This window comes from Lynx canadensis, chromosome A2 (genome assembly GCF_007474595.2).
Source record: "Lynx canadensis isolate LIC74 chromosome A2, mLynCan4.pri.v2, whole genome shotgun sequence".
Lineage (NCBI taxonomy): Eukaryota > Metazoa > Chordata > Mammalia > Carnivora > Felidae > Lynx > Lynx canadensis.
Genome location: NC_044304.2, coordinates 14,208,769 through 14,235,118, shown reverse-complemented (window position 1 = coordinate 14,235,118; position 26,350 = coordinate 14,208,769). Strand labels below are relative to the sequence as shown.

Here is a 26,350-nt window from a genome sequence, read left to right as displayed (position 1 = left end):
AATTATGCTTCAGTCCATTCCCCCAAAGTAAAAGCGATGTTTGGAATCAGACAGATGAAGGACCAAATCCTTTCTCCTGTCTTGGCTGTGGATTCAAACCAGTGCCTTTCTCTTCTCTGAGCCTCAGTCTTGTTATGTGTAAAATGGGGAAATAATAGTTCCCAAATCACTGGGCTGTTGAGAAGATTCAAGGAGATAGTGTGGGAGTCCTTAGCACAGTATAGACTCCATAGTTGTCGGCTATGATTATTCCTTCCCAGGAGGAATATAGGCTCAATCAACACATTTCTTTCTCTACTGAACCCTTGGACCATCTACTTTCTTATTTTTCTTTCTTGCAGAGGGCCATTCCCCACTGTAATTTTTAACACAGATCCACAGACTTTTCCCAGAGGAGAGGAGTTCAGAGGGGACAAAACATGAAGGATACCATGGGGGTTTTCCCTGCCAGAGATCAAAGAGCTGAATCCTGGTCTCTGGCTTGGAGAACTATTTTACAGGTTGCCAATTGGGGGAACAGATTTAGTCCGTTCTTTCCCACTTAAAAGATTCTTAAAAAGCAATGAGAGAAAAATGTGTGTGTCTGTGTGTGTGTGTGTGTGTGTTTCAGTTTTTAACACTGTGCATTTCTCTACAACATGACCGCAGGAAGATGTTACTACTTCAAGTTTTAAGCATTTCTAGTCCACCAGGCAATGAATGAAGACAGGGATGGGGCAGGAGTGGGGGCAGGACCCAGGGCAGGGGCACTACCAATGTCTCTGGAGGGACGGGGATGGGCACTGAGCTAGAAAACTTGGCACCTCCTTGATCCAGGAAGGAGGTTCTTTGTCTCCCTGAGAGATGGAGGGGGAAGAAATCTGGGCTCATCAAGCCCTAAACATCCTCTCATCTGTGTGTGTGAGAGAGATTCACCACACGTACAGAACCACCAAATCTCAGCACTGGACTAGACCTGGGAGGGTAAGCAACACACCTTCCTTCTATTCCCGTATATTGCTCTGACTATTCTGACCCCTAACTCTGAGGGCACAGAAGGAGGTTATTCTAAAAACATTCCTAAAATTCAGTACATAGGAGTTCCATACTCCATTTATCCACCAAGACCAGAGAAGGAACTTGCGCTGAAGTCCAGGGTGAAGGAAGACAGCTGTCAAGTTCAAGCAGTGTGCTTCCATGGAGTTTTCTATTCCCAAAGCCAATGACCTTAACTAAAAGCTTCAGCCTGCATTTAGTAAACCTGCACATCTGACAGTTTACTAAGCCCGATCTTCTGGTGTGAAAAGCAATTCCTTAGTGTGAACCCAAACATACACTCTTGCACCTTCATCAAAGCCTTATTTCAACAACTGGTAATCAGCCTTGCCAACAAAAGACTTAACCAATGCAAAGAATGATCTTTGCTGATTGTGCTTCCCTTCACTGGGAGATGGTCCCAGAGTTCAGCCTGACTAGAACTGACTTTTCAGATACATGGCTATGCCTGCCAAGAGGACCTTGTGTATGTAAGAAAGAGGAGAGAGGAGCTTTTTACAAAGGATTGTGGAGGCGGGGGGTGGGGGGGTGGGGGGGTGTGGTTTGGGGCTCAGGGACTTCCAGACCCTCTTGTTTTTCTCTGGGCTCTGTCTCCCCAGGTGAAGGCTCCGGGGAAGGTGTGGGAAAGGGGTTGTGCTTCCTTTTGCCTGGTTCTTCAGCAGAAATTCCCTTCTTCCTTCTCCCAGTCCTCTGCTGGGTGTTTCTTGTGTTTTCTGCGCTCCTTGTGCGATTTATGGTGGTGATGCTGGTGATGGTGCTGGTGGTGGTGATGGTGTCGCCGCATCCGATGGGACCGTCTGGCTGCAGGGAAGTGAGGGAGGACAAGGAAGTGGCAAAAGGTGGTGAGAGGCGGGTGGCCTGATATAGCGGGCCTTTTCATGGGAAGGAGAAACGAAGGAAACACCAGGCAGGCTGGTAAGTTCTCACTTATCTGCAAGGCTGCATTATCAGGCAGACATTCAGCCAGATGAAAGTGTGTAGCAATATGACGGGGGGGTTTTGTTGGTTTGGTTGTTTTTTGCTTCTAAAATTTTTGTTAATGTTCATTTATTTTTGAGAGAGAGAGACAGAGCGCAAGTGGGGGAGGGGCAGAGAGAGAGAGAGAGAGAGAGAGAGAGAGGGAGACACAGAATCCGAAACAGGTTCCCGGCTCTGAGCTGTCAGCACAGAGGCTGACGTGGGGCTCGAACTCATGAACTGTGGGATCATGACCTGAGCTGAAGTTGGATGCTTAACTGACTGAGCCACCCAGGCGCCCCAGTAATATGACATTTTAATTGGAGACCACAAATAACTGGAAACCTGTGTTGGGGTGTCTGGGGACAGCCACTTACGTTTGGTGCAGACGATTTGGGGCTGGTCCCACTTGCCATTGCTCCGGCATCGGATGACGGCCACATGGTGCTGGGTAAATCCTTCATCACATTGGTATCGTACAGTGGCATGAACATTATACTTGGCCTTGCGAGCACCAATGGGTGAGGCATTCTGTACCGCTGGAGGGGGACCACACAGCACTGGAGACAGAGGAACCACTGGTAAGGGAAGTGACCATCAAGTCTGGGGCTGAACTGGTTTCTTCTCTTGGGAATAATTATACCCATCAGCAGGTCCTGCTCTTTACTCAATTGAAGTGACAGTGTCTGTCTCCTCTACCTAACCCAGGAGATCCTTAGGGGCAGGAACCTCCTGGACACATCCCATCCTCCTTAATCCTTACCCATGATAGCAATGAAGGTGGGAGATAAGAATAATATGAGTAAAGGAAAGGAAGAAAGGACATGAAAACTGTCACGGACACATAAGTAAGAATAAGCAAAAGTGTAACAGAAAGGTGGACACGAGAACGCATATAAGTGTTCCTTAATATGTAAAGAGCTCTCACAAATCAATAAGACCAACAAACCTATAGAACGTTATGCAAAGGAGGTGAACTTGCAGGTCACAGGAAAATAAATACATCCAAATAGCTTATGAACCTATGAACAGTCGGTTATTCTCATCCTTAAAGGCACGCAAACTCCCCTAGCAAGTAGATCTTATTTTTTTCACCGCCCAGATGAACAAAGAACAAAAGATTTGAGAACACACAGAGTTGGCAAAGGTCGGGAAAAAATGGGCACTCTCACACAGCACTGTAGTGAAAATTGGGCAGGGCTGACTTACATTTACACATTTAAAGAGAACAAGGGCCCCGTGAAAGGCAGAGGCAAGTGGTGGGGAGGGTAGCGGCATACCTGTTCCCTTCTTACAGACATAGGGGAGGTTGTAGTTACAGGGAACGTCGTTCCAGCGCCCGCTCTCATGTGCAACCATCACCACACAGTCCTCCCCACCCGCGAAGAAATTGTCAGGCTGGTTCTCCCGCCAGTTCTCATATTGCTGCAGGAATAGGGAGCAGAGAGGCTCAGACTCTGTCCCTGCTTACTGCAGGACTCCCCTGGCCAGCCTACTCAAACTCGAAGGACTCAGTGTTTCTATCTCTACAACGGGCACCGTTCTGCCGGATGGTGGCCTCCACTGCACCCGGAGTCACCCCTCCTCTGGCTGCAAGGCTGCAGTGCCCTCTTCCTTGGCCCTCCTACCTGCTTCCTTTCTCCCTGACAGTCTAATTTTCCACCTAGGTCACTCTGAGATAAATAGTTGAGCAAAGGTCCAGGAGGGATTCCCGGAGAATACAAGCGGATAGCTGAAGACTCAAGGGTAGAAATGATGCAGGAAGGGAACAGAATTCCAAGCAGAGGGAACAGCTAGCACAAAGGCCCAGAGGCAGGGCGGTGCTTATCCTGTTTGAGGAATAGAACAGAGGCCAGTGGGGCTGGAGCTGCTGGACCGAGTTGGGGTATGGTGAGTGTGGGTGGGCAAGGGCCAGTTCTTGCGGTAGAGGAGGTGGATTTTTTTTTTTTTTACTTTTTATTTTAAAGCAGGCTCCAATGCAGGGCCTGAACTCACAACCCCGAGATCAAGACCTGAGCTGAGATCAAGAGCCAGATACTTAACCAACTGAGCCACCCAGGCGGCCCGAGGAGGTGGACGCTTTGAAACTGTGGTAAAATACATATAACGTAAAATTGACCATTTTAACCATTTTTGAGTGTCCGGTTCATTGGCATTAATAAGATCCACAATGTTGTGCAATTATCACCACTGTCTAATCCCAGCACCTTTTTGTCCCTTCAAACAGAAACTCTCTCCCTATTGGCGATCGCGCCCCATTCCGCCCTGCCCCCAGCCCCTGGCAACCACTGATCCACGTCCTGTCCCTGCGAGTTTGCCTATTTTAGAGGCTTCACGTAAGCGAAATCATACACTCTGTGGCCTTCTGGCCTTTTCCACCGAGCAGGTTTTCAAATTTCATCCGCATGGTAGCACATATCAGCTTTTTACCTGAATAGTATTCATCGTCTGGACGGACCACATTTTGTTCATGCATTTATCTTTTGATGGTCATTTGTGTTGTTTCCACCTTTTGGCTACTGTGACGAGTACTGCTGTGGACACGAGTGGACAAATATCTGAGTGAGAGACCTTCTTTCTTCTTTTGGGTACCTACCCGGGGGCGAAGTTTCTGGGTCATGTGGCAATTCTGTGTTTGACTTTAACTTTTTGTGGGCCCGCCAGACTGTGTTTCACCGCAGGAAGAGGTGAATTTTTATCCTGAGAACAACAGAGAGCCTGAGAGGACTTGAAGCAGGGAGAATCCTGGTCTATGATTTTGAAAAGGTCCCCACGTATAGGTTTTCCTTTTCGGGTGGACACATTCTGTGACCAGATGGAGGCGATGGCCGCACAACATTGTGAAGATACTAAATGCCGCTGAATTATACGCTTTAAAATTATTAATTTGGGGGCGCCTGGGTGGCGCAGTCGGTTAAGCGTCCGACTTCAGCCAGGTCACGATCTCATGGTCCGTGAGTTCGAGCCCCGCGTCGGGCTCTGAGCTGATGGCTCAGAGCCTGGAGCCTGTTTCCGATTCTGTGTCTCCCTCTCTCTCTGCCCCTCGCCCGTTCATGCTCTGTCTCTCTCTGTCCCAAAAATAAATAAACGTTGGAAAAAAAATTATTAATTTGGGGGCACCTGGGTGGCTCAGTCGGTTAAGTGCCTGACTCTTGCTTTCGGCTCAGGTCATGATCTCATCGTTCGGTTCCTGAGATCGATCCCCATGCGTCAGGCTCCTTGCTGACAGCGCGGAGCCTGTTTGGGATTCTCTCTCTCTCTCCCTCTCTCTCTGCTCTTCCCCCAATCGTGTGCTCTCTCAAAATAAATAAACATTTTTTTTTAAAAAGAAAACTTTAAAATGGTTAATTCTATGTTATATGAATTTCACCACAATTTTTTAAAAAGTCCGCCTGGCGGCCAAGTGGAGGGGCTAGAGGGTAGGTAGCAAGCGTGTGTTTTGGAAGGTGGGGCTTGGGGGGCTGCTGCAGGGGTCCCGGTGAGTGATAAGGGAGGCTGGTCAGGCAGGGGGCTGTAGGGAAATGGGAATATCTTAAAGCCCATGGCTGGAGGACCCGGCAGCGAGCAAGAGGAGACCTCAGGCCCTAGTCCTACGTTTATAACTTCAGTCACTGGGTGGGCCGGGTGTTTACAGGGCTGGGAAGTCAAGGGTGACCTGGAACTTCGCTGAAGCTCCTTTCCCAATCTCAGAGCCACGAGGAACTTTCATGGTTGATTTGCACAAGAGGGTAAAGTCAGGCCAGAGCACAGAGCCCACGCGGCTTATACACATCCCATTGTTCTAGGGAGACCCAAGCCTGGCTCCTGCCACTCACCAGCCCCGTGTTGTCCGTCCACTGGAAATCCCTCTCCACGATCCTGTCATTCAGGCCGATCCAAGTGTTTTCACGCCCAAAGCCTGCGAGGTGGGGCATCCTGAGGGCTGGGTGCCCACCCCTCCCCCAGCCTAGGCTGTGGGCCGGAGGAGGGGTGGAAGGTATGGGAGGGGAGGACCCAGCCCCTCCCCCAGCCTCTGTGTGGGCTGAAGGCGGTGTCCCCCCCCCCTTCCCAAGCCGATGAGGGTGGGAGGGGCATGAAAAGGGCTGGAATTAGGCTCCAGTCTTGCCACGATTAGTGGCTTAAACAAATAGCCACAGGAAGGAATAAACAGAGACTCATCAGGTTTTGCAGAAATTAGAGTAAGGGATAGGAGAGCCAGCAGGCCGGGCTGGACCAGGCAGGCGGGTGAGACCTAGTGAGGGAGTCAGTCACTGAGTGTCCTCAAGGATAAGCATGTGTTTGATTACATTGAGGGGAAAAAACAAAAATGAAGGAACCAGGGAATTAACAAATGAAAGAATTAACAGGGGATGGGATGGGGGAAATGTGAATCATTGGATGGATGAACAAATGGCAGAGGGATAATGAATAAATCAATAAATGCCAGATTTAATTGATGCAACACTCTTTTTCTAGATTTATGCAGAGCTCCTTCCTCATTTCATCCCCCACGTCACAGACGCTTCTTCATTGCCCTCTTTCCCCTGGCTCTGTTTTACTTGTCATCAGTGCACTTAGGACCAGCTAAATTATAGTATAGACTTATTTAATTAGATATTTACTTGTTTGCCTATAGCCCTTACAAGAATGTCAATCCCTGCAGACAGGACAATATGCGTCTCACTCACTGCTGTGTCCCAATGCCCGGAACGGTGCCTGGCACATAGCAGAAACTCAGTAAATATTTGGTGAGTTAATGAATGAAGTGAAGTATGAAATAACAAGTGAATAAATGGACATATGAATTCAAGTGGTCAGGGCTAGCATTAATAAACACAGCTTCAGAAAGGTAGTGTCTTCAGGACCCTAGGGGATGCCCTGGCAAAGGGACTGCAAGGGCCACCCCGCCCACTCCAGAGTCCCTACTGTTAATGAAGCTGTGTTCCTCGGGTGAGTGGACGCTGGTCAGGTGGCCCGCTCGGCGGCGGCAGTCCCTCTCGGCGTCCTCCCACGCCCGTCGATGGGCAAAGTAGCGGTAGCAGTGGCCCTGGAACTTGTGCCAGCCGTGGTCACAGCCCTCTGTGTCTGGGAGGTGGGATGGGAGCGTGAGGGAGACTGGCCTTGTGTCAAGGCCTGCCCTGCTGGTCATGAGCACAGCCAGCGCACCAGAGAGAAGGCCAAAACCAAGGTCACTGTGGGGCCAGATCACCCCTCTTCCTCCCCCCATCCTCCTGAGGCTCTGTCCCCCCACCCTTTTTACCTCTCCCCCCCATATTCACTTCTTTCTCTGTCGCAGGAAGATATTCAGCTGAAGATCATTACACCCATCCCTCTCATCCCAACTCTGATGTCTCCTCTGATCTGGCCACACCCTCTGTGTGGACCTGGGAACTCAGGAGATGGTCTCAGGAAGCCCTAAAATTTCTCTCCCGGCAAAAGGCTCAAATAGACATTTCTCCGCAAAAGATATACAGATGGCCAATAAACACATGAAAAGATGCTCAATATGGTTAGTCATTAGGAAACGCAAATCAGAACCATGATGGGACACTATTTCACACCCACTGGGATGGATAGAATTAAAAAAAAAAAATGGGGCATCTGGGTGGCTCAGTCAGTTGAGCCTCCGACTTCGGCTCAGGTCACGATCTCACGGTCTATGAGTTCGAGCCCCGCGTCGGGCTCTGTGCTGACAGCTCAGAGCCTGGAGCCTGCTTTGGATTCTGTGTCTCCCTCTCTCTCTGCCCCTCCCCCGTTCATGCTCTGTCTCTCTCTGTCTCAAAAATAAATAAACATTTAAAACAAAAATTTTTTTTTTAAAAAAGGAAAATAACAAACGTTGGCAAGGATGTGGAGAAATTGGAACACTTGTACATCGCTGGCAGGGATGTAAAATGGTGCAGCCACTGTGCAAAACAGCCTTGTAGTTCCTCAAAATGTTAAACACAGAATTGCCATACGATCCAGGCATTGTACTACTGAATATACACCAAAAAGGATGGGGGGAGAAAAAAGGAAAACGTTGTCCAAACAAAAACTTACACATGAATGTTCATAGTGGCACTATTCATATTAACCACAAGGGGGAGACAACCCAAATATCCACCAAGCGATGACCGGATAAAGAAAATGTGATATCTCCTTACAATGGAATATTATTCAGCCATAAAAAAGAATGAAGCAATGATACACACTATAATGTAGATGAATCTGGAAACCATCATGCTGAGTGAAAGAAAGCAGACACAAAATGACACATAGTGCATGACCTCATTTATATGAAACATCCAGAACCAGCAAATCCATTGAGACAGAAAGTAGATTAGTGGTTACCAGGGGCTGAGGGAGATGGAATGGGGAGTGACTGCTAATAGATATAGGACTCCTTTTTGGGGTGATGAAAATGTCTTGGAAATAGCTAGAGGTGGTGGTTGCACAATATTGTGAATGCACGGAATGCCACTGAGTTGTACATTCTAAAAAGGTTAATTCTATGTTACGTGAATTTTATCCCCAAACAACAATTTGTCATCTGTTCAACTCACGGCCACAGAAACAGAGATGGAGACCTGAAGCATATGTGAGAAACATGTGGCCCAGCAACCAGCCCCCTCTTGGTACTGTTTCTGGGGTCTCGGTAGAGACTCACCTTTCTCGCAGAGGCTACCCCCGTAGCTGGGGAGGCAAAGGCAGACGAACGTGTTGACCTCATCAATGCAGGTGCCTCCGTTCTCACATGGGCTGGAGACACAGTCATCAATATCTGGAGGGGTGGGACTGAGTTAGAGGTCAGGCTCCCCTGGGCTCCCAGTCCCCACAAGGAACCGGGCAGAAGATGAGGTCATGGTCCTACCATCCATCCTGGACCTGAGTGAAGCAACGGTGGTCTGCACAGATGGCCCAATGACTCTGGAGGCCAAGGGGGTGGAACCTCAAACAATTAGCATGAATTAGCATTAATGAGAGCAGATGCCACTGGGCCAGCTGAGAGCCAGAATGTGTGGAATGCTCCACTGGCCTTCAGAAGAGTGAAGGTTATACTCTGGCAAACAGACTCCTAGAATGTTGAAGATGGAGGGTCCTACCAGAATGTGGAACTTGGGGAAACTGAGTTCCGTAACATTTGCAAGGACTTGCACAGAGGCACAAAGCTGTTTGTAGGTAGAGCTAGAAATCAGTTGAACTAGATATCAGTTGAGCTCTCATTCAACCAATTTCTGCGTAGATTGTGCCTGAGTGACTTGGGCAAGTCACTTCCCATCTCTGGGACTCATTTTCGTTTTTGCAAAATGGTGATAATAATAGCACCTCCTCAAGAGTGGTTGTCGGTGGAGGGTCCATGGAAGAGCTCACGAAATTACATTGCTTATATTTATTGTTATAATACTATAATTAGTATGGTTGTGAAATGAAATAATGTGCAGGGCTCAAGATTTATGTCATTTATATTTATTGTTAAAATTTCCTAATTTGTCATATTCCCTGTGTTGGGCTTTGGGGCTAGGAAGAACCCCCTTGGATCAGGGAGGAATCTGAGCCTTATCATTTGTCTTTTCCTCTCATCTCTGCCTGGTAGTGATGGGTGGCAGGACACCTGAGCCATGGTACCCAGGACAAGAGCTCAGCTGTTTGGTGCTGGTTCACCTAACTGGGACTGAGTTACTGGATCCAAAGAAAGGGGGAGGAGAAGGGAGCATCTGAAGCCGGCATTTTATCCCTCAGTCCTCATGGGGACTGCTGAGGTAGACCCCAGGGTTCTGATCCAAACAAGTCTAGGTTCAGATCCTGAGTCTGGGGCACTCACCAATCTCACAGTTCTCCCCGGCGAAGCCCTGGTCACAGCTACAGCCGTACACGGTGCCGTTGGCTTTACAGGTGCCCCCATGCAGGCAAGGGTTGTTCTCGCAGGGATCCAAGGGGGCTGCAGGATGGACAGGCAGTGTAGAGAGGAGGCAGGCCACCATGTCGTCTGCCTTCCTGGCATCCAGACCTAGGACTCCCCCAAACCCTCTCTGTGGAGTCCCCTCTATAACTTCCCAATAGGCAGTTGCAATTGTCAGTTTCCTCTTGCATTCTCCTCTAATGAGGAGCTTTTTCCTTTCAGGAACTGCCCCAGAGTATCTGTGGGCCACTCTGCTTATGGAAACAGACTGTAGTGGAACTGGCTTCCTAAAGCTTCTTTTGGGAAGTCTCCCAGAACATGGATTTAAGAGCTTCCCTGACTTGTCCCTCTCTTCTGGACATGGCCTGATGGCCATTGCACTTCTCACAACTTGGAGCACAGAGGTTGAGGTAAGGTCCCAAGTAGGGTACGAACAGCACTAGCCAAGAGTGAGAACTATCACCTCCTTCATTCTGGTGGCTCAGTCTTTTTTGATGCAGTGGTTGGAGAGGTGCTGGATTATTGTAGTTATAATCACGGGCTCTGGAATCAGAGAGGTTACTTCAATCCCTGACTCTGCCACTCATTAAGGACCCTGGACAAATTACTTCTCTGAATTTCAGTTGCCTCATCCACAAAATAGAAATCAAAACACTTCATCCCTCTCCCGGTCTTGACCATAATGCCATGTCCAGCTCTGTCTATATCAGCTTGAGGCATCTTCAGAGGTCTCAGCATTGTTCTGTATGGATCTGGCACTCAGGGAGCATTGAGGAGTATGTGTCCTTGTCCCCCTCCCCCACCATTTCCCCCCTCAGCTGGGCTTCCCTGGAAGCAGTTGAGTCTCCCCTCCCCATCTCAGAGGCCCCGATGCCTTGGTGGGTGGTCTCCACCCTGGAGCCTGGGAGGCACAGAGCGAGAATTCTCATCCTATCCCAGCCAACCCCCATCCCTTATCAGGGCAGCGTCCAATCCTCCACTGCACAGACACCAGAACCAAGGCCCAGAGAAGAGCAGGGCCTGGCTCGAAGCCACACAGCAGAACAGTACAAGAACCAAGACTGGCCTCCCAGGCTCTGTTCTGGAAGCCCAGTTTAAGGTCCCCCTCTCCAACTCCTATAACCTAGAATTTGTTTCTGAATTTGTTTCTTGGCCCAAGGCCTCACAAGATATTAAGATGGTAATAAGCAGTTGACTCCTCCCTGGTCTGATCTCTGCCGTCTGATCTCTGTTCTCCCTGTAGTCGCCAGAGGTAGCCTATGTAAACCTGAGTTAAATCATGTCCCTCCTCTGCCTAGGTCCTTCCATGGCTCCCCCAATACCCTCAGAGGAGAAGCCAAAGTCCTCACTGCAGTCCATGGGACCCTGTGTGATTCTTTCCCAACATCTCCCTGCCCTACCTCCTCCTCTCTTCCCCTGGCTCATTCTGTTCCAGCCATACTGGGGTTGCTGTTCTACTATATGCCAGGCAGAGGTCTGCCTCAGGACCTTTGTACAGGCTCTTCCCTCTGCCTGGAATGCTCTTCCCCTAGATCTCTGCATGGCTCCTCCCTCCCCCCTTTCAGCCTTGCTCAAATTTCATCTGGTTAGAAAGGCCTTTCTGACCCCCCTTCTAAAACTAGAAAACACCCATGGGCATCCCCCACCCTTTGGTTTACTTTTCTCTTTTGCCCATATCGCTTTCTAACTTTCAATGTAATTTGCTTATTTACTAAGATCATCATTATTTGTCAGCACCTTCCCCCAGAGCAGTGATGTTCCACACGGCAGCCATATATAGCTATTCAAGTTTAAATTCAAATGGAATAAAAGTAAAAATGCAGTTTCTCAGTCACGCTAACCACATTTCAAGGGCTCAGTAACCACACATGGCCGGTTGCTCCCATATTAGACAGCATAGCTCCAGAACATTTCCATCACTGGGAAAGTTCTAGAATGTTGCCCTAGAATGTCAGCTTCCACAGGACAAGGGACCTGGTCTCAAAATGGGGCCTGAAACACAGCGGGCACTCAATAATTGCTCATTAACTGAATGAAATGAAGATAGCTGCTGGCCCTTCTGTAGAGGTTGGAGCCTGTCCCGGGGGTGGTGGGCCCAGAGGGGCCTGGGGCTGGTGTATCTGTCCCTGCTATCACCCCTGCACGTGTGTGCACACGCCTGGGGCTGCTGGGTGCTGGGACGCGTGAGCCCCGCCAGGTGCCCTGAGCTGCTGACACCTACCCACGGGCTGGCGGTGACTCAGTCGCTCACTGGTGCTGCATTTATTTTTGGCTTCATTAGCATTTCTGCTACAAGCAGGCGGGTGGGTAGGCGCCTGGGTCTCCCCCAGCGTTGGCTGCCTCCCTCCACCCAGGCTGCCGCTGGCTTCAGTCTAGAGCCAAGAAAGCAGCAAAGTCCAAGACAAATCCAGCTGTAGTCTTAGGGGCTCCACCCAAAGCACTTTCCTTAGCACCCCTATATATGGTTGTCCTCCCACCTCTCTGTTCACCCCTTTCTAGCTCCTCTGGCTTGGAGCTTCCTTCCCTCTGCCCATCCCGCCCACCAGTCTCTTCTCTGCTCCTTCCCTGGGTGAGCTCACCCCCTCCTCAAGACCTCAGGCGTTTGTTTTTTATACCAATGAAATATGCATTGTATGCCCTAGTGTTTGAGACAGACTGTTGTCAGATGGCCTGGATTCAAATCTTATCATTTACACTCCTCGGGCTGCAAGGTTCCGCACAAGTCATCTGACTTCCCTGTGCCTCAGTCTCTCCATCTGTAAAGTGAGGATCTTACTAGAACTTGTTCCACAAGGACATCATAAGGATTCACCAAGTTGGTTGCAGTAAAGTGCTTAGAACAAGCCAAGCATGCAGTCTTTAGTGACGCTTGCGCCCCTGCCCAGGGTCTGCTTGCCTCCTGGGCATCTAAGAAAAAAGGCTGTAGTCCTGGAGACGGCCCCGGAGGTGACAGGGTGGGCCGGAGGTGACAGGGTGGGCGACGAAACCCTGCATCTGCTATTTGCATTGCCACTACACCTTGCCTTCAAAAAAAGGAGCAAGTGTAAAACCAATTGTGTTAATAAGAGTGTTTTGCAACTCAGAATAAGTGTTTTTTAATTAGCTGCTGCTGCTTTTTTTTTTTTTAAAGCTCAATTGACAAAAAAAAAAAAAAAAAAAAAAAAAGCCAAAATTTGCAGGCTGAGCTAGTGGGCTTACCTAGCCCCAGGGAAACAGGGCATTTGGCTTTCTCTGGACTCCACTAGGCACAGAACAGTTAAGGCTTCCACAGACTTGGGCTCTGATTGAAGTCTGGCCACTGGCCACTGACTAGGAGGCAGTATACCTCCCTAAGCCTTATTTTGCTTTCTATAAAACGGGGGTGATGTCCACCCCTCCTGCCCCTTCCCAGCACCCACTTTCCCTGTGGCTTGAGGCCCCCCCCGACGATCCACCATCACTGAATCCCAGTTGCAATTCCCACTTGAACAGAAAGCCCTCTTTGTCACGCTTCCTCCCTCCAGCCCCGCGTCGGGGTGCCTGTGTCCAGCTCTGTCTTCCCAGACTGAGGCTTCACTGAAGGCCAGACCCCAGTATTGCACAGCACCGTCTGGCTCAGAGTGGACATGAACGTGATTTATCCCCCAAATCAAACTCCACCCAACGCCTCGTTATTCCCCCCTCGCCGTGCATCAAAACTAAGGTGTAACTTCACCTCCTGGCCTTTGCCCAGGCTGGTGTTCCAGCCCAGGTTCCTGGTCTCTTCCAGGAACACCCTTTCCGCAATTCAACTCTGCCTAGTGAGCTCCCATCTCCAGCATCATCCCCTGCTAGAAACCTTCCCAGGCCCCCCAAAACAATCCTTCCTCCCAGATCTGGGCGCCCCAGCCCCTGTCCCCAAGCCCTGACAACAGTGGGCTGGATGAGGTCACAAGCTTTGAACTCACCCTCCTCTGTACTTCCATTTGCTGGGGTCCCTGGCAGGGTCGGCTCTTCTCCACTCGCTGCCTCCTCCCAGAAGCCCTCCACACCTGGGCTCCCTGAAAGGACCTCCAGCTCAAACTCCTCTGGGCCCAGGGAGGCCGGCAGTGGGGTGCTGGGAGAGTCACCCGGCACTGTAAGCTCTCCTGAGGAAACTGAGACAGGCTTGTCCGTGCTGGCTGCCGTTGGTGTCCAAGGAGGAAAAACAGGCTCCCCTGGGCGGCTGCTGTCCTGTGAAGGGGCCAAGGCTCCCAGTATTCCCTGGGTCACCATCTGGCCCTCCGGCTCTGGATGGGGTTGGGAGCTCGAGGAGGCCACTGTGGACATGGCCAGGACTCCAGCCTTGTCCCCTTCGTCCACGGACATGAGGGACATCACTACGCTTGAATCCACGGCCACTCGAGGGCTCAGGGTGGGGCTTTCAGCTCCCTCAACCACATGGGATCCAGGTGCCCAAATCCCACCAGCATCACTGGGGGCCAGTGTGGCCGTGGAATCTGTGGGCCCCACCACGGCTTCTCCATTTATAGTGGCCCAAGGCTCCAAACTTGGGGTGACCCCAGGAATCAAGAGGACTCTAGGAACACCCGAGGGTGCAGATGGGGGGTGGGAGTCCAGCCCTTCACTGTGCAGTGAGGGCCACGTGCCCTGTGCCTTGTCCGTGGTGGCCTGAGCGCCAAAAGTGGGGCTTTCTGCTGTGCCGAAGACCCCAGACTCAGACCCCGAGATGTCTCTCACTCCCGTGGGCTCGGTGGCAGTCTCAGTGGCGGTGAAATCTTCCGCCACATTCCTGTCCACAGCAGCTTGTGGACTGGATCTGGGGCGCTCAGCTTTGCTGGGCCCAGTAGGGCTGGTCCCCCCAATTTCTCCCAAGTCTGCCCTGGGAGAGTTAGGACTGGCTTGTGTGTCTGTGGCTGTCTGCAAAGGAGCTACTGCACTTCCTGCTCTGTGGCCGCTGACTGTCGGGGGTGTGGCCTCTCTACCCTGTCCTGTTGGGCCTGAGGAGAGGGGCAAGGAATGCATTTCTAGATAGATAGGGTCCTGGGGGACAGCCTCAGTGTCTGAGGCAGGGGAGGGTGGTGCAGAAGCCACGGCCTCACTATGCCCCTTGACCCTGTTGGCCTGCGTGGGGAGGGGCGTCGGGTTTGGATGAAGCCACAGTTTGGGGGCACGAAGCATGGCCACGACAGGAAAGTCTGGGGAAGTGACCATGGGGGATACCTCCCAGGGGGCACTGCTGGGACCCTCTGAGGGGTTGGGTTCTAGGGCAGTGACCTCTGAGGGAGACCAGGACAGTTCAGGAGCGGCTGGCCTCACACTGGGGCCCTTGGCTTCCTCTAGTTCCAGGCCAGCAACGCTGCTGGGGCCTGGGACGCTGGGTGGGGCCACGGTCGGGGGCCACAGCCAGGGCTCTGGGGGGCTCCTGCCACCAGGGGAACCTGCAACAATATCAACAAGAGTGATTCTAATGATCTCTCAGCAGTTCCTTCTGTGGAGTCCCGTTGGCTCCCAGGCCCAAGGAGGAGGGGGTTTCTGAGGCTTGGTGAGGCCTGAGGACCCAGCTGGGGTTTGGAACCTCTTCCCCTGTCCTCCTCAGACCCCCAGGCAGGTCCCACCTCTCCCTTGGACCCCACTCACCAGCTCCAGGCACATCCACTTCATTGGTCAGCACAGCCCAAGGGCTTTGGCTCCGGCTATCCCCTGAAGCATCTGTGGCTCCTGTGGCCAGCAGAGGCTCCACGTGATTCCCAGCAGCCTCTGGGGTCGGGGCCTGGGTGCTGGCCTCAAGCCCCACCTCCAGGCCTCGGTGGGGTTCCTGCTGCTGGAAGTGGCGCCCATTCAACCCTTTAAAGCGTCCCCTCCTCCTGGGCACGGGGCCAGTTGGAGTCGCCTCCGTGTGAGCGCCCACCGCAGTGCTGGGGCTGCTAGGGCTGGGGGCCACTGTGCTCGGCCACACCTCTTCAGCCTCCCGGGGGGGCCTTGAGGCTAGCATGAAGCCTCCAGGAGCAGGGCTGCGGGTCGCCTGAGACTCCTGCTTCTCTGCCAAGATCAGAGGCTCTTCTTCCCCACTGGATACTAGAGGCTCCTGGAAGTCAGGGGTGACCGTCTCCTCCCCAGTGCTGGGTTCCACTTCTTGGGCTGGAGGCCCTTCTGCTGACAGAATCTCCCCCTCATCCCCAGATGAGGGGGTCTCTGGGTCTCCATGTGGTGGTGTAGGATGATGAGCTGTGGGAGAAAGCCGAAAAGGTTGTGTTAGGAAGGTTGGCCAGGAAGTTCTTCCTGAAGTCTACCCCCACTCTAGCATGCTGCAGCGTGAACCGTCTGTGTCTCTCTGTTTCTCTGTGCCCCTCTGTCTCTAAAATCTCTGCGTGGTTTCTGGGACTCCCTAAACCCAGAGAGAGGAAGGTGTGAAGTTAACACTCCTACTGTTCAGGCTGGGGCCCACTGTCAAGGTCAGTCAACTGGTCATGGGGAGGGGTCAAGAGACAGCTAGGTTCCTGGGTAAAGCTCAGGCAGTGGCCAATTCTCATGGGGGCAGGTCAGACCTGGACCATAGCTTCTCCCCCAGGGGGAGGAAGCGCCTAATAAGCGTGGCCTTCCTACAAAGGGATTTTTTTCCCTCTTACACATTAGTCTTAGGTCCTTGGAGTCAGGTTCCCAGCTTCTGCAACTTTGGTCCCACTCCAAGGACTAGGGTCATCCCTAGTCCCTGGAGGTGTGGCCTTGCCTTGGGGCCGTGGCTAATGGAACAGCACTTCCTCCTCCGGGGATGCTTATGCACAAGGCTCCAGCTAAAATATGCTCCACTCAGAAGCGTGTCTTTCAGGGACCTTAAGAGATACAGCTCACTCTCAACGGAACTTCCCCGCCAGAGTTTGGCCTTTTCGGGCCCCGATCCTACCCCCAGGGCGGGGCTCCTAGGGAAAGGGGCGTGGGCTTCACCGAGGGCATGGCTTATCTCAGAGCGTATTTCCAAGGGTGTCTCTCCTCCGTCTGGGCTCCGCCTCCACTAGAAAGGAAAATTCCCAGGGGCGTGGCCTTGACCTGGATGTATAGCTTTGGGGCGTGGCTGCCAGGGGACGCACTTTCCAGGGGCTTGACCTTACACGCACCTCGGAAGCAGTAGGCATCGAAGCGCGCTCCGGGCGCCGGGAAGCCAGTGCGGTTGGCGAAACGGTAGACTGTGCGCACGCCGGGGGTTGGGCCGCCGCAGCGCCGGCGCGGCGTCTGGATCGGGTAGCGCACGCTGCCGTCGGCTAGCCAGCCCGGGTCGCACTGGTCCAGGCCCTCGTGCCAGGCCAAGTGCAGCTGTCCCACCGAGGCTAGCGCGGCGCCCTGGCGGCGGCACTGGGCACGCGCGCCGGCCAGGGTCAGGCGGCGGGCCGGGCCCACATAGAAGACCTCGCCTGCGGGAAGGCGCGAGCGAAGGTCAAGCGGGCCTGGGGAATTCTCCCCTGAAGCCCGGGAAGGGGGTCCCACTCTGAACTCCAGCCTGGCCGGGTTTGGGTGGTGGCTAAATAAGGCGGCGACAGCCGCCGCTGTGCGCACCCCCGCCCGCGCTGTGGTCTTTACCTCTCAGGCAGTGCTAGGAAGAAGAGGGCCTTAGCTTCTTTTTACAAATGAGGTAACAGGCCTTTGAGTGTGTTGGGCTCCAGAGAAAGGGAGGATCTTGGCGCGGGGAGGGGGCTCAGAGAGTAAGAGAAGGGTAGGAATAGGGAGAGGGGCCAGGGAGGGGAAGAGTCTCAGAGAAGAGACAGGGCCTCAGAGAGAGGGAAGGGGCACAGAGAAGGAGAGGGGCTCAGGGAGGGAAGGAAAGCTCAGAGAAGGGTGAGCCCAGATATTGGCTGCAGGTTTATAGAGGGATGAGACTTAGGAGAGCTAGGCAAGGACTTAGGGAGGAATGGGGGCTGGGGAGGGTAATAGGTACTCAGGGGAGTGAGGGTGGGGGGTCCTGCCAGCCCCAGACTTACCCCCCAGCTCACGGGCAAAGCAATACACATCGTAGAGTTCCCGTGGGTCGCGCCTCCCATAGCTCCTCACCCCTGGAAGGCTGCTACGGTCGCCATAGCAACCAGGACGGGACTGGGTGATAGGATACCTGACAAGACAAGGAGGGGGTCCCTCTCAAATATGTGCGCCTGGGGCCCCCAACGACCATCTTTCCCCAGGAGCTAGGTCTCCATGTCCCAACCCTGTGTACCCCCTCACCGAACAGTGCGGTCAGAGAGCCACCCGGCGTCACAGTTGTCAAAGCCATCTTCAAAGGCAGCCTGCAGGTGCCGTGGGGCTGCAATGGTGGCTGAGCTGAGACGGCAGGCCTCCTGGGCCTCTGCGAAGGTCAGTGCATAGCGATCCTGGGCTGCCCGGTAGTGGAACACAACACCTGTTGGGGAACATCCAGGATAGGGGGCTGACTTATGCTGCAATCTTCAAGAACTGACCTCCTTCTTGCAGAATGCCCCTTCTCCCAGTTTGATAATAATAAGCCTGCTCCCCTATGCTGCTCTGTACCATGCCAGACTGATATGACCCCATTTTTAAATAAGGAAATTGGTAACGATGACCATAAAGGGCTAAAATGTGTCTAATGTTTACCATGTAGAAAGCATTTATAAGCAAGATCTCAATGAAATCTTACAACAACACTGTGATTATCCCCATTTCCAGAGGAGAAAACTAACGCTCAGAGACGCTGAGGCACATGTTCCGTTCCACACAGCCAGTATGAGGCACAGCCAAAATTCATAACCAGGATGATCTGACTCCAAAGATAGCACTCTTCATGCCTAGGGTTAGACCTTGGAGGTGACAGGAGGCATGGAGAAGAGGGAGATTCTTCCTTTTAACAATAAAGTACATGCTGGGGTGCCTGACTGTCTCAGCAGGGTAAGCATATGACTCTTGATCTTGGGATTGTGAGTTCAAGCCCCACGTTGGGTGTGGAGATTACTTAAAAATAAAATCTTAAAAACAAAAACAAAGGAATTAAGTACATGTATTGATAGGGAAAGCACAGGTGGCAATGGAGATCAAGTCGTTCTTGCCCAGCCTGGGAATGGAGTCACAGAAGACTTCCTAGAGGAGGTGACTTGTAAGCCAGGATGGGAAGCATAAATAATGGGCTCGCTGTGACTCAAATTCTGATTTAGGATGGAAGAAATGGCTGAGCAAGACAAAGGAATGAAACATTCGATTCCATTTTATCAAACTCCGAGCTCCTGGAAGACAGTGGCTGCATCTCAGTTATGAATATGTTCCCAGCACCAGACTAGCATGTGGTAGGTAGGTGCTCGATACACGTTCAGTTGAATGAATGAATTGAACAATCCCAGAAGTAGATTTTACTTCCTTCATCACTTATCGGTTTTCTTCAAGGTATACCAGTTTTGGGCAGCGAGGCCGTGTAAAAGGGACAGTTGGCTGACCCCATAAAATATGCAGTGAGACACTGTTGGGTGGGAGAACACTGTGCTCCAGGACAGGTGGTTCAGGGATTTGCCCATGGCCAGCATAGGTCAAGGTAAATCGACTTCCCAGCAAGAACCCACAGGATGTTTTACACACAACAATCCATTCATTTGTCAATTGAGTCATTTGTCAATTACCTATGGAGCGTCTACTGTGCCACCCCTGTGCTAGTAGGACTTTGCTTTAATAATTAAAAAACTTTTTGTTTTGTTTTGTTTTGTCCACCTTGATCAGTTAGGAAAAGAGAAACACTGGCTATTTCAACAGAAAGAATTTAATACAGGAGTTGGTTAAACAGGTATTTGAGGACTGTTACTTACTTAATATATATTTTCAGTTGGCTATGAAAAGAAAACCTCACTCTTATTTAAAAAAAAACATCATTTTATTGTAAAAGGAAATTTGTATTCCTATTTTATTTTTTTAAAGTTTATTTATTTTGAGAGAGCGAGCATGCGAAGGGAAGGGGCAGAGACAGAGGGGGACAGAGGATCCGAAGTAGGCTCCACGTGGACAGCAGAGATCCCATGTGGGGCTTGAACTCACGAACCATGAGATCATGACCTGAGCCAAAGTTGGATACACAACTGACTGAGCCACCCAGGCGCCCTTGTATTCCTATTTTTAAACAGAAAGTCAATATCCTTTGTCTTATGTGAAAGTACGTAACCATGAAAGGGACTTATAATAAGGTTAGGAGGGGCGCCTGGAAGCTCAGTACGTTAGGCATCCGACTCTTGATTTCGGCTCAGGTCATGATCCCAAAGTTTGTGGATTGCAGCCCCACATTGGGCTCTATGCTGACAGTGTGGAGCCTGTTTGGGATTCTCTCTCTTTCCCTCTCTCTCTGTCCCCCCCCCCTCACTTGCATTGTCTCTCTCTCTCTCTCTCTCTCTCTCTCAAAATAAACTTAAAAAAAAAAAAAGCTTATGAAATCCTATAAAATACTGTGGTCCACAATAGATGGAGCCAGAAACTGCCTTGTCTTAGCTAAAAGAGAGAGAAGTATTAAAGAAAGGGTAGCACTGGAGACTTTCTTTGGGACTTTACTTTGTCAGAAGAATTGAAAGGGAATCATTGTTCAGGGAGTGATTTCTAAGGTGACATTCTGTGGGTGAGCTTCAGGCTCAGCACCTCCCCTCCCAGCCTTGTCCTCTCCCCTGTCCTCAACTGACCTGTCACCTCCAGGGGCACGAGGTCCTGCTCATCCTCTATGCCCCTCACCACCTGGCAGCGGTAGAGCCCAGAGTCGCTGGCTCTCAGTGGTCCCAGTAGTAGCGTCGCGTTGGCCCGGTGCCGGGGGTAGGCAGGCAGTGAAACACGTCCTTGCCAGCCCTTGGCCACTCGAACCACATTGTCCTTGGCCACCAGAATAGGCAAGTCCTGCCGCTGGCCTGATGCAGTCCGCACCTTGGTCCACTTGATCCGAGGGGCTTCTCGGCCTGCATCTGGCCATGGTCGCAGGGTGAAGAGACAGGGCAGGGCCACTAACTCTGCCAGCGCAGCCCGAACCAACCCCGACCCCACCTTCTGCATGTGGAGCCCCTTGTTGGCGGCAGCAGAGGCAGCAGCAGTGGCATCCTGTGTGCCTGGAGTGGAGAAGGTGGAAAGAGGACCTGACTCAACGACAAAGACCAGCAGAGACTGCTATTTCTCTCACTTTACTGATAAGGAGGCTGAAGCCAGAGAGGTTAGGTTGCCTACAATATCACAATGCAGTGAACAGATCTGTGATGTGCACCCCAATCTGTGAGCAAAAGTGGAGTCACATGCCTTCATAGCGGTGCATCCACTCAAAATCCAGACCCCGGCTGCCAGGGATTTGACTCTGTCACTGACTCACTGTGTGGTCATGGGAAAGTCACTTAACCCCAAAGTCCAGTAAGAAGCAGCCATTAGAAGGAAAATGTGTTTGAGGAGTACCTTCTTGATAACAGGGGCACTTTTATACATAGCGATCAGCTCATTTGATTTTCATAACCATAGGCAGAAGTAGCCATGTCTCACCGTCTTTTTGGAGGGTTGAGGAAACTGAGTCTCAGAGACATCGTTGTACTTGCCTAACCACAGAACAAATCAGGGGGCATTTCCAGTGCCTGGGCTTTTAACCATCACTGGGGAGATGCCAGGGAGAGTTATACATACCTTATTTCTATTGCCCCACCCATGACAGGCATCACTAATCAATCTCTGCACTGTTTTCATTTTTTCTCTCTCTCTTCAGCTCAGCTCAGCAAAACAGTGAGAGGCAGGAACCTCCAGCCTCTGCTGGCAATGACTAAAAATAACCTCTCAGGTGTCTTGTTCACTTTTGACTATTCAAAGACCTTTTTCATCTATTCTCATTTTATTCTCCAGACCAAGCCAGGGAACCAGCAGGAGAAAGCTCTAGAGTTAAAAAGCTGCCCCATCTTGTCAGTCCCCCAGAACCCAACCTCTCCCACCCCACAAGCTAACTCACTCTGTTCCCCAGCCACAAACAGCAGCATCTGGAGCATCAGGAGGCCCAAGGCCCAGACAGACGTGGCCCCCATCCTGGACCTGGAAAAAGATGGAGACAGAGGGAGAATGGGGGTGAGTACAACCCACCCAGTTAGTGTGGAAGGACCAAGTCTCCCCATTCTACAGACCTAGAAACAGACTCAGAGAGGCTAACGTGTCACTCAAGGTCACACAGTCAGCAAGCAAGGGTTAACCCAGGATCCAAACCCAGGACCGGCTGACTTCAGAATCCCAGCAGTGAAGTTTCACAGTCAGAAGTAAGGGTGTTAAAGTGAATCAGACCTGGTATTGTCTATCTGCCTGTTCCTTGCTGTGTGACCTTCAACAAGTAGATTAGCTTCTCTGTGCCTCAGTTTCTTTGTAGGTTAGCTAGGGATAACATCAGGTAGTTGGAAGGAATAGATGGGTAAATACAGTCAATATGTGCAAAATGCCTAGAACTGCCTGGCATGAAAGAATAGATTTGAGCTGTTTTTTAAAAAGTGTATTTATTTAATCTCTATGCCTAACATGGGACTCGAACTCACAACCCTAAGATCAAGGGCCACATGCTCTTCTGATTGAGCCAGCCGGGTGCCCCTGAGCTGTTGTTATTACTATTATTGACCTTAACACAGCCAAGATCAAAATCCCATCTTTCATGTTGGCCTCACCCATAAGACTAGGATTCCAGGAGGGCAGTAGCCAGTCCCAGTCAGCCTGAGGTCCCCAGTCCTCGCAGTAGGCTGGCCTCCAAACCAGCCTTTAATCTGGGTTTGCTGACTGACACGATTCTCAGCTTCAATTCCAGGATTTGGTTGTCGCCAAGATTCTATTCTTGGTTTCCGGGATTTTTGAGAAGCTGCCAAGTCCCAGCTGGAGGAAGGGGCCTCACCCCTGCCCACCCCACCCTCCTCCTGACTTCATACCACCTGGCAAAGATGCCTCCTAGGTCCACAGAGAAACTCCAGTTGTGGGCCCAGCCTTCTACAGGGGTTGTGGCCCTCAGACATAAAATGGACAATTACTGAGTGCCAACTGTAAGTAAGGCCCAATCCACGCACCGGGACACAGCAGTGCCCTCCCAGGCCTCACATTCTTCCAGAGACTAGAAACTCTGGGGAGATAGTCCCTCCCCAAAGCCTCACAGCCCCTCTGTACCACTCCCCTCACTGGGGCTCAGGAGGTGGGGACAGATGGCAAGTTAGGGCATCCTCTAAAAATCTAACTCTTGCAGCCTCCCCCAATAAAAGAATAGCCCTGAGGAGGGGAGTGTAGATAGCATCCAGCATGGGGGCTGTGGAGGAAAGCTGGTCCCATTCCCAGTGCTCTTTCCCTGCTCCCAGAGTCCCTACTGGGAGGCCAGCCGGGGCCCTATCCGTGGTGCTGAACTCTAGGGAGGCAAAGCAATGACATGCCCACTTGGTCTCCTTGTCTTCCTCTGGCAGCGGCACCACAGCTTCACCCGGGACCCAGAGAGGGCTAGCAGTTTGCCTAGGGCTGCACAGCGGATCAGAGGCCAGACCTCGGGATGGTGCCCCCAACTACCAACCTGTAAACCTTAGCAACTTCTGCCTCCATTCCCGGCTGTCCTCATTTCTCCCCCTTGGAATCCTGAACAGGTGCAGGATCCTCTGATGGCTGTACAAGGCCTGACAAGGAGGACCTTAGGAGGAGGTGAGTTCACAGAATTCACACACACACACACACACACACACACACACACTTTGTATGGTTAAAAGGACAGACTACATTCAGGGGCACCTGGCTGGCTCAGTTGGAGGAGCATGTGACTCTTGATCTCAGGGTCATGAGTTCAAACCCCAAATTTATTTAAAATTAAAAAAAAAAACTCTGCTTCTTTCTATACATTGTATGACCCTAGACAAGTTGCTTCATTCTCTGTGCTTCACTTTCCCCACCTGTAAAATGGGGATCACTGTACCTCATAGTGTTACGGTGAGGATGGGATGAGCAAAGACTTGTGGGGTGCTAGAAATGTTAAATTAAAAATCAGCTCTTTGTATACAAAGCCTCATGTACACATGCAAATGTACAGAGGTGATCCAACACAGTGACAGTTTCAGGTGCACCCTCCCACGCACACACATACCCTCCCAGAGGCACTCTGTTCCCTCCGCTTGCACCCTCACACACCCACACCCCTTCTCTTAAAATACTTCCTCCCTAGAGCAGCCAGAGGTGAGCATTTACACAGCTGTCTGGGGCTTGTCCCCTCATGAATAATGCATAAGCCTCATGCATATGCAACAGGGGCCTGTGGGGCATTGGAGGAGGGGCGGTGCTGAAGGAGGGTGTGTGTGTGTGTGTGTGTGTGTGTGTCCCTGTCCCTCCCTCTGACCCACCTCCTGTCTCAGTGGGCACTGAATGTGGGTGTGTTGGCCAGCAGGCATTTTTGTGTGCCTGGGTGTGTGTGTCGGGGTGCTGTGTCCAGGCAAGGATGTGAAGTTGTGCCCTGTGATGTGTGGATGTGTGCATCGGTGTGCAGCAGCTCTGTGCGCTGCGTGGAGCATAGGGAACCCACTGTGGTCTCTGGATGTGTGGGTCCAAGTGCCCCTCCACAGGGGCCGTAAGCACATGTGTCTGTTTCTGGCCTCGGAGTCAGGGCATATTTGTGTGTATGGGCATGATCGTGGAACTCCTCAGAGGAGAACTGAAGCCAGGCTCAGTAAACCATCTCGGGATGCCCTTTGGGGACCTGAACCCCAACATCTCCCCTATTAGCACCCCAACTCTGCACAAAGACCATATCTCACACCCCCATGCTTAGGGTCCACACTGCCAATCACATGGAGAGGAGCCCCTTGCTGTACATGCAGCCACACAACCCCAGACTCAGAGCCTGGGAGACACGCGCGCACACACAGATTCACAGTGACATTAACAAAGAGAGACAATATGGGCACTTACAAGGCAGGCAGCATGTCTTCTGCACAAAGACACACACCCACAGTCTGAGCCTCCCCATATAAACCCCTCGATGAGGCCATACCGTCAGACACAGTTTCTCACAGACACTCACACATGGTGATGCCAGCCCCTGGCACAGACCAGGCTGGATAAATGTGGCCTTGGTGACTGGTGGGCACACATCATTTTGCCACCTGGTGATGTGGCCCCTGCCACAAGTTTCCTGACAAAGACACAACCTCAGTCGCATTAGACTCACAGAGGACCCCAGACTCCCCATGGACACACAACCTCTCTCAGCATGGGGTAGACACACACACACACACACACACACACACACACACACATAAAGCCCCTGCCTCCGGCGGGGGGTGGGGGGGAGGCACCTTCCATTTGGGAATGTCCACAAGCCAGCGAGGCTGCTGGGTTCTGAGGTCCCATGATCTGCCCACCCCTCCCTCCTTGCCCTTCCCCCACGTCCCCCGCTGGGGCCCAGCGCCAACCCTCTCCTTGTCCTGGCTGTCTCCCATTAATGCTGCTGAGAGGAACAAAGCCCCGTGCACAGAAATGGGGGTCGGTCGTTCCTGCCCAGGCTGGGCCCTGGATCCCAGCCCCCTACTTCCCGGTGCCTGTGCCCCCAAACCAAGCCAGGACTTTCACAAGCATCCATATGGGCAGATGGAACTGAAGGGGTGAGGCAAGAGTCTGTGTCCCTCTGTGAGGACACAGTCAGATATGGAGGTGCTGGGAGCGGCCCCCCTCTTTGGACTGGGTGCCCCTCATGGGTCCTAGGGATTCTAACTGGGGTTTTAGGGACTCACACCCAGCATTCACCTGGGATACCCAGTGTGCTCCCTGGGAGAAGAGACACCACCCCAACTCCAAGTCCAAGGGAAGAACAAGGACCACCTTGGGATGGAGCCCCCCCCCCACCCGCCCCAGAACCTCCTCCCTGAATCAGGATGTGGTGACAGGACCTGGGCCAAAAGAAGAGGGAGACTGTAGGGCGCCCCTTCCCCACTGCTGTTCACACTCAGGGAAGACCCCCCTTCCATCGGACTCAGGCTAACCTGGAGGGCCCCCTTCCCCGCTGCAGTCCAGCCTGGATTCCTCCATTCATCTGCAAATTGGGAATCCCCACTTAAAATCCTGGGGTGCCTCAGCTCAGATAAGCGGGATGCCCAGTTATGGAGCCCCCCCCATATAGCATCTGGATGTCCCCCTCTTCTCTCTAAACTCGGTGTGTCCTCCCTTAGCCTTGGTTCCCAGTGCCCCCTCCCCAATTCTGAGACCCACCCCCAGCCCGGCCCCCTCCCCACCTTGGAATCGTCTCCGCATTCTCCGGACAACCCAAGGATTGACCCCCAAATCCGAGTCCCCCTGACATTCCCAAGCGCCCTCCAGTTTGCGTTCTCTTCCTAACCTGGGTCTCCCCTCCCCCTCTCAGCCCCCCTCCCTGTTCTGGGGGCTTCTCTCTGATCCCAGGCCCCCTCCCCTATCTCGTGCTCGTCTCTAATTCCGCGGATCTCTCTCCCAACGCGGCCCCCTCCCCACGACGGACCCCCCACCTGACTCCTAGCTCGGACGCATCCCGGGGCGGTCGCCCGGCACAAAGGACGCTCCGGCTTGTCTTGTTCGCGCCGGGTCCAGCCCCTG

At 52.1% G+C, this 26,350-nt stretch overlaps 1 protein-coding gene across 1 annotated transcript; it reads right to left on the bottom strand.

The window, feature by feature from the left end:
* Positions 1-1,563: 1,563 nt before the first annotated feature.
* On the bottom strand, positions 1,564-26,350 carry NCAN (neurocan). The gene is made up of 15 exons (XM_030305234.1): positions 26,263-26,350; positions 21,744-21,823; positions 20,458-20,871; positions 18,023-18,197; positions 17,785-17,912; positions 16,927-17,220; positions 15,452-16,039; positions 13,780-15,252; positions 9,776-9,892; positions 8,621-8,734; positions 6,898-7,056; positions 5,808-5,890; positions 3,273-3,417; positions 2,370-2,552; positions 1,564-1,836 (listed from the first exon to the last, which is right to left on the bottom strand). The coding sequence occupies exons 2-15, from the start codon at positions 21,814-21,816 to the stop codon at positions 1,691-1,693; spliced, it is 4,092 nt and encodes a 1,363-aa protein (XP_030161094.1). The 5' UTR covers positions 21,817-21,823; positions 26,263-26,350; the 3' UTR covers positions 1,564-1,690.

Coding starts and splice junctions, on each gene's coding strand:
- NCAN (XM_030305234.1), bottom strand. CDS start 21,816: ATGGGGGCCACGTCTGTCTGGGCCTTGGGCCTCCTGATGCTCCAGATG. Junction 17,913..18,022: donor CTCTCTGACCGCACTGTTCG/GTGAGGGGGTAC, acceptor TTGTCTTGTCAG/GTATCCTATCACCCAGTCCC. Junction 8,735..9,775: donor CGGGGAGAACTGTGAGATTG/GTGAGTGCCCCA, acceptor CCACCCCTCCAG/ATATTGATGACTGTGTCTCC.